Raw genomic sequence first — 8,265 nt, forward strand, 5'->3', positions numbered from 1 at the left:
CCCTGGCTCTCTCTCCCTAACTGCATTGGGGAATCATCCAGACAAGGAGCAGGAGTAGGCCATTCAATATCATCGTGCTTGGTTCTCAATCAAAATGTCACATTCCCTTTTCACCCGTACTCCTTGAATCCTTTAAAATCAAGAAATCTCTCTCACTTTCTCTCTCACTCTCTCTCTGTATATATTCAGTGCCTTGTCTCACATGGCCTTCTGTGACAGAGAATTCCACATTTTCACTGCCCTTCGAGTGAAGAATTCCTTTCTTGCCTCATCCTTAATTGTGGAGGTGCTGGACTGGGGTGAACATGACTCCACCTGACCAAGGGGCAGTGCTCCGAAAGCTTGTGATTTCACATTAACCTGTTGGATTTTATCGTGGTGTCATGTCTTGTCTGACCTCATTCTGAAAATTACCCTATATCATGAGACTGTGACCCTGGTTCTAGTCTCCCCAAACAGGGAAACACTCACCAATCTTTCCAGCCCTGTTAGAGAGTTTTAATCAGACTCCACTGAATACAGGTGTAATTGAACAAATATCTCCTCGTGACCCACTGCTGCCATCCTCAGTATCAGCCTAGTGACCCTCCCTGTACTCCCTCTATGGCAGGTCTGTCCTCTCATATCTGGGGGAGTCCAACACTGCACACAACCCTCCAGCTGTGCTCTCCCCAAGGCCCAGTATAACTGCAGCAAGACATCCTGACCTCTGAACTCAGATCCTCTTGCCCTCAAGACCAAAATACAACTTACATTCCTCATTGCTTGGCTGTGCCTAGCTGTCTACTGTCATTGCGTGGTGCACAAGGAAACCCTTTGTACATCCAAACTTCCCAAGTATCATCGAGGTCATGTGCATATATTGTGAATAGCTGGTGCCCAGCAGAGATCCATCTGGTACCCCACTGGTCAATTTATTACCCCCTACCCCAGGTGCTTTAATTTTACCCACTAGCCTGTTATGAGGGACCTCATCAAAGGGGTCCCTCCAGGAAATTTGGGTTCAAGAAGGCAGCTCACCATCACCTTCTCAAGGACAATTAGGGACAGGCAATAAATGCAGGCCCATCCAGTGACCCCCATATCTCGGGAATGAATAAAAAGAAAGTGTCAGGGACCAGTGATGTTGTTCAAGTGTTCCATTCCCAAGGCCATCTGCACCCAGGAGATTTAAAAGTGAGCCCATAGCTGCGATCAGCCTGACCCTCACACTCCCGAGACACCAATGCAGGAACAGGGTCCCACATTCATTGAGATTGTTTCTGTTTGTTCCTTTCCAACAGTTGCCACAACACCCACTACTACAATTCCCACAACAGAGGCTCCGACAACTACTGAAGAGACAACAGGTTAGTAATCTTCTCCAACAAACCTCTCAAATGTCATCATACACATTCAGTCAATGGGCTTTGCAGTATGGAGAATATATGAATGATGTCTTTCCACAACCAGGGTTATGGTTTATTCCTGCCCATTGCATGTTGGGATTCTCAGTCTGGGGAATGATGGGTAACTGGAGTTCAAGCAGTGCACGTGTAATGTTGAAGAGATTGTCCACACAATAACATCTCAGTGCCCACTCAGTGTGTCTGGGTGAGAATCCTGGCTCTCTCTCCCTAACTGCATTGGGGAAACATCCAGACAAGGAGCAGGAATAGGCCATTCGGCCTTTCAAGCCTGCTGTACCATTCACTATCATCATGTCTCATCCTCAAACAAAATGTCACATTCCCTTTTCGCCCCGTACTCCTTTAAAATCAAGAAATTTCTCTCTCTCTCCCTCACACACACACACACACACACACACACACACTCAAACCCATCCCCCGTGCACATATACACACACACACAGACACACACACACTCAAACCCATCCACCTGTGCACACACACAGACTCACACACTCAAATACATCCCCCCTGGTGCACACGCACACAGACACACTCAAGCCTTTCCCCCCTGTGCACACACATACACACACATACAGCCACACTCTGTCACAGACACTCAAACCCATCCTGCACACACACACACAGACACTCAAACCCATCCCCCTGTGCACACACACACACTCAAACCCATCCGCCCGTGCACACACACACACACTCAAATCCATCCCCCCATGCACACACACACAGACACACACTCAAAACCATCCTCCCGTGCATGCTCGCACACACAGACACACACTCAAACCTATCCCCCTATGCACACACACAGAGACACACACACACACACTCACATATACAAGTTTGTGGGGTGAATTTGTACTTGCAGAATTACATTTTATTTTGCTAAAAAAAAACTGCATGATCCCATGTAGGATTCTGTAAATCCCTTTTTTAGATTAGAATCAGTCTGAACATTGGGACACAGACAGCCTCACACAGGGCACCTCACACCTTCAATACATTATCTGGGCCGACATGGCACCTATTGTTAAAGTTCACTTGAGAATGTAACTTTAAGAATGTTCTATGATTTACATATGACAGAACTGAAACCATTCCAAAAGGCGAGAGACTTTAAATAAATACTCCAGGTCTTTTTCAATATCCCATTTCAGTAAACATTTGCTGGAAATTCTGTGTCCTACGATCTTATACTCCACAACAATTTGATGAAGGAGCAGCACTTTGAATGCTAGTGCTTCCAAATAGACCTGTTGGACTATAACTTGGTGTTCTATATATTCAGTGCCTTGTCTCACATGGCCTTCTGTGACAGAGAATTCCACATTTTCACAGCCCTTTGAGTGAAGAATTCTTTCCTCGTCTCATCCTTAATTGTGGAGGTGCTGGACTGGGGTGAACATGACTCCACCTGACCAAGGGGCAGTGCTCCGAAAGTTTGTGATTTCACATTAACCTGTTGGAGTATAACCTGGTGTCATATGACTTCTGACCTCATTCTGAAAATGGTCTCCCCTGTTTCCTGGGACTGTGACCCTGGTTCTAGTCTCCCCAATCCAGGGAAACACCCTCCCACCATGGAGCTCTGTCCAGCTCTGTCAGAGAGTTTAAATCAAACCCCAATGAATACAGGGCCAGTTGAAACATTCCCTCCTCATGGGACAGTCCTGACATCCTCAGTATCAGTCTCGTGACCATCCCTGCACTCCCTCTACGGCAGGTCTGTCCTCTCATAGCTGGGGAGACCAACCCTGCACACAACCCTCCAGCTGTGCTCTCCCCAAGGCCCAGTATAACTGCAGCAAGACATCCCGACCTCTGAACTCAGATCCTCTTGCACTGAAGGCCAATACACAATTTACTTTCCTCAGTGCTTGGCTGTGCTTATAGCTGTCTACTGTCATTAACTGGTGCACAAGGACATCCTTTGTACATCCAAACTTCCCAAGTATCATCCAGATCATGTGCATATATTGTAAATAGCTGGTGCCCCACAGAGATCCATGTGGTACCCCACTGGTCACTGGATGCCATTCCGAGAAAGACCCAATTATTCTAACACCCTGTTTCCCGTCTATCAACCCATTCCCAACACATGTCAATTTATTGCTCCCTATCCCAGATGCTTTAATTTTACCGACTAACCTGTTGTGAGGGGCATTATCAAAGGGCTCCCTCCAGGCAATGGGAGTTCAAGATGGCAGCTCATCATCACTTTCTCAAGGGGATTTAAGAACAGGCCACAAATGCAGTCCCATCCAGTGACTCCCATGTCCCGGGAATGAATAAAAAGGTGTCAGGAACCAGTGATACCATTTAGGTGTTCCATTCCCAAGGCCACCTGCACCCAGGAGATTTAAAATTGAGCCTATAGCTCTGATCAGCCTGACCCTCACACCCTCTCGAAGGATCAAAACGCCATGTTGCCTTTTCTCTCCATACTCCTGACGACTTTAAAATTGAGAAATCTCACTCTCTCTCTGTATATATTCAGTGCCTTGTCTCACATGGTCTTCTGTGACAGAGAATTCCACATTTTCACTGCCATTTGTGTGAAAAATGCCTTCCTCGTTTCATTCTTAATTGTTTTGATTGTGGACTGTGGTGATCATGACTCCACCTGACCAAGGGGCAGTGCTCCGAAAGCTTGTGATTTCACATTAACCTGTTGGAGTATAACCTGCTGTCATGTGACATCTGACCACATTCTGAAAATGGTCTCCCCTGTATCCTGGGACTGTCACCCTGGTTCTAGTCTCCCCAACCAAAGAGAACAAACTCCCTGTATCCAGTCTGTCCAACCTGTTAAAGAGTTTAAATCAAACTCCACTGAATACAGGGTGAGTACAACCAGTCTCTCCACCTGGGTGAGTCCTGCCATCGTCCGTACCATAGAACACCGCACATTACAGTGCAGTCCAGGGCCTTTGTCCCTCAATTTTGTGCCGATATGTGAAACGAGTTCGAAGCCCATCTAATCTACGCTCTTCCATTATCATTGACATGTTTATCCAATGACTATTTAAATACCCTTAAAGTTGGGAGTCTACTACTGTTGCAGGCAGAGCATTCCATGCCCTTACTATCTCTGAGTGAAGAACATAACTGTGATATCTGTCCTGTAACAATCACCCCTTAATTTAAAACTATGTCCCCTCATACTATCCATCACTATCTGAGGAAAGAAGGCTCTCACTGTACACCCGATCTAACCCTCGGATTATCTTGTATGTCTTTATTAGGTCACATCTCAACCTATTTCTCTCCATTGAAAACAGCCTCAAGTCCCCTCAGCCTTTCCTCATAAGACTTTCCCTCCATACCAGGCAACATCCTAGTAAATCTCCTCTGAACCCTTTCCAAAGCTTCCACATCCTTCCTGTAATATGGTAACCTAACTGTACACAATACTCCAGGTACGGCTGTAACAGAGTATTTTACAGCTGCAGCCTGACCTCGTGGCTTCGAAACGCACTCCCTCTACGAATAAACGCCAACACACCGTAGGCATTCTTGACAACCCTATCAACCTGGGGGCATATTTCAGGGATCAATGTACATGGACACCGAGATCTCTCTGCTCATCTACAGGACCAAGAATCATTACCATTAGCCCAGGATACTTTATTCCTGTTACTCCTGCCAAAGTGAATCACCTGACACTTTTCCACATTGAGCACTATTTTCCACCTCTCAGCCCGGTGCTGCAGCTTACCTAAATCCGTCTGAAATCCATAACATTGTTCCATGCTGTCCACTACTCCACCGATCTTAGTGTCATCGGCTGATTTACAAACTCATCCATGAATGCACTTATCATGGTCATTTATAAAATTCAATCTAGTGACCCTCCCTGTACTCCCTCTACTGCAGGTCTGTCCTCTCATAGCTGGGGGGACCAACCCTGCACACAACCCTCCAGCTGTGCTCTCCCCAAGGCCCCCCTTTGTACATCCAAACTTCCCAAGTATCATCCAGCTCATGTGCATATATTGTGAATAGCTGGTGCCCAGCAGAGATCCATGTGGTACCCCACTAGTCACTGGCTGGCATTCCGAGAAAGACCCAATTATTCCAACTCCCTGTTTCCAGTCTGTCAACAATTCCCAACACATTTCAATATATTACCCCTGTCCCAGGTGCTTTAATTTTACTCACTAACCTGTTCTGTGGGACCTTATCAAAGGGGTCCCTCCAGCCAATGGGAGTTGAAGAAGCCAGCTCACCATCATTGGGCAATTCAAGGGACAGTTAGGGACAGGCAATAAATGCAGGCTCATCCAGTGACCCCCATATCCCGGGAATGAATAAAAAGAAGGCGTCAGGAACCAGTGATGCCGTTCAAGTGTTCCATTCCCAAGGCCATCTGATCCCAGGAGATTTAAAATTGAGCCCATAGCTCCGATCAGCCTGACCCTCACACTCCCGAGACACCAACGCAGGAACAGGGTCCCACATTCATTGAGATTGTTTCTGTTTGTTCCTTTCCAACAGTTGCCACAACACCCACTACTACAATTCCCACAACAGAGGCTCCGACAACTACTGAAGAGACAACAGGTTAGTAATCTTCTCCAACAAACCTCTCAAATGTCCTCATACACATTCAGTCAATGGGCTTTGCCATATGGGGAATATATGAATGGTGTCTTTCCACACCCAGGGTTATGTTTTATTCCTGTCCATTGCATGTTGAGATTCTCAGTCTGGGGAATGATGGGTAATGGCAATGAGACTTTCACAGGGCACTCCGCTTCAGACAGATTCAAAACTGGAGTTCAAACAGTGCACGTGTAATGTTGAAGAGATGGTCCACACAACAACATCTTAGTGCTCACTCAGTGTCACTGGGTGAGAACCCTGGCTCTCTCTCCCTAACTGCATTGGGGAAACATTCAGACAAGGAGCAGGGGTAGGCCATCGATCTTCCAGGCCTGCTGTACCTTTCACTATCATCATGCCTGGTCCTCGAAGGATCAAGAGTGCAATGTTGCCTTTTCTCTCGGTACTTTTTGTTGAGTTTAATATCAAGAAACCTCACTCTCTCACACACTCTCTCTCTGTATATATTCAGTGCCTTGTCTCACATGGCCTTCTGTGACAGAGAATTCCACATTTTCACTGCCCTTTGAGTGAAGAATTATTTCCTCATCTCATCCTTAATTGTGGAGGTGCTGGACTGGGGTGAACATGACTCCACCTGACCAAGGGGCAGTGCTCCGAAAGCTTGTGATTTCACATTAACCTGTTGGAGTATAACCTGTGACTTCTGACCTCATTTTGAAAGTAGTTACCCTGTTTCCTGAGACTCTGACCCTGGTTCTAGTCTCCCCAACCAGAGACAACAAACTCTCAGCATCGAGTCTGTCCAGCTCTGTTGAAGTATTTATATCAGACCCCACTGAATACAGGGACAGTTGAACCAATCTCTCCATATGGGACTGTCCTGCCATCCTCACTATCAGACTAGTGACCCTCCCTGAACTCCCTCTATGGCAGATCTGTCCTCTCATAGCTGAGGGGACCAACCCTGCACACAACCCTCCAGCTGTGCTCTCCCCAAGGCTCTGTATAACTGCAGCAAGACATCCCGACCTCTGAACCCAGATCCATGTGGTACCCCACCAGTCACTGGCTGCCACTCAGAGAAAGACTGGTTCATTCCAACTTCCTGTGTCCTTTGTTACAACACTGGGAAAACCCTCTTGCTTAATTTAAAACTAGCCAAACCAAAATGTTTTATCCCTTTTGGCAATTTGTAAAAATCAAGTGGCCAAGAACTATTTCAAGTAAAAATTAACAACTTAATTCCTTAAAGTATGACAGAGAATAATTAACAAACCACTATTTATAATTTCTTCGTTTAACCTATCTTTTAGATTCCCTTCTATAATACTAATCTGATAAAACTCCTGATTAAAATTTACAAAATAACACTTCTTATCTCAAAACCAGGCAGCTGTAGGTTCTTGTGTTTGGATCTTCCTGTGTCTTCTTTTCTCCTTGTTAGGAATTTCTGTGCTACAGGTTACTGATCGAAAAGGCACTTTTAACAGAAAGCCATTTTCAAGCAGTCTCTTCCATGCTCGGACATGGCAGACCTCCTCTCAACTGTTCAATTTTCCCCAGTATTGTACTTCCGAGCATCGGATTGTGTCATTGGCTTTTAAGATTGTCAATATACTCAATTCAAACTGGATTGGAATTTGATATGTTTTGGATATAATTGAAACTGACTGGCTGAATTCGAAATTGTTTTTGTCTCCAAGCAACAAACTAATCGAGTGGTTCGACCCACTGTTACATTGTTACATTTTTAAATACACTTGGTGCTAGGTGTGGTAGTTCTGCTGCTTTTAACTCTCTTAAAGGTACACCCACATCTTTATAACACTTTGCTGTCAACCAATTCTCAACACATTTCAATATAACTCCAGTCTCCCCACTACTCTTGACCCACTCCAATTTGCCTATCAGACCAACACATCCACGTCAGATGCCATATCACTTGCCCTTCACTCCTCCCCAGCACATCTTATCACCAAGAACAGCTACGTAAGAATCCTACTCATTGACTACAGTTCAGCCTTCAACACTATTATCCCCTCGACACTGATTACTAAACTCAGTGATCTCGGACTAAGTCTCACTCTCTGCAATTGGATCCTCAGTTTCCTGACCCACAGGCCACAATCAGTGAAGATTGGGGACAATATTTCATCCTCACTAACACTCAACACTGGAGCACCCCAGGGGTACGTACTCAGCCCCCTACTGTACTCACTGTATACCCATGACTGCGTCGCCAAATACCAGACTAATGTCATTTACAAGTTCACTGATGACACCACCA

At 45.7% G+C, this 8,265-nt stretch overlaps 1 protein-coding gene across 1 annotated transcript in view; it reads left to right on the forward strand.

Annotated features, from left to right (window-relative positions):
* Nucleotides 1–1,150: 1,150 nt before the first annotated feature.
* Nucleotides 1,151–8,265, forward strand: part of LOC122546688 (gamma-hordein-3-like) — a gene marked incomplete at both ends in the record, with an annotated part of 13,286 nt that continues 6,171 nt past the window's right edge. The window contains 2 exons of the mRNA XM_043685343.1: nucleotides 1,151–1,349; nucleotides 5,907–5,972. Of these exons, the coding sequence (XP_043541278.1) occupies nucleotides 1,151–1,349; nucleotides 5,907–5,972 (265 nt within the window). The remainder of the gene's footprint in view (nucleotides 1,350–5,906; nucleotides 5,973–8,265) is intronic.

This window comes from Chiloscyllium plagiosum, unplaced genomic scaffold (assembly GCF_004010195.1).
Source record: "Chiloscyllium plagiosum isolate BGI_BamShark_2017 unplaced genomic scaffold, ASM401019v2 scaf_59596, whole genome shotgun sequence".
NCBI classification, from domain to species: domain Eukaryota; kingdom Metazoa; phylum Chordata; class Chondrichthyes; order Orectolobiformes; family Hemiscylliidae; genus Chiloscyllium; species Chiloscyllium plagiosum.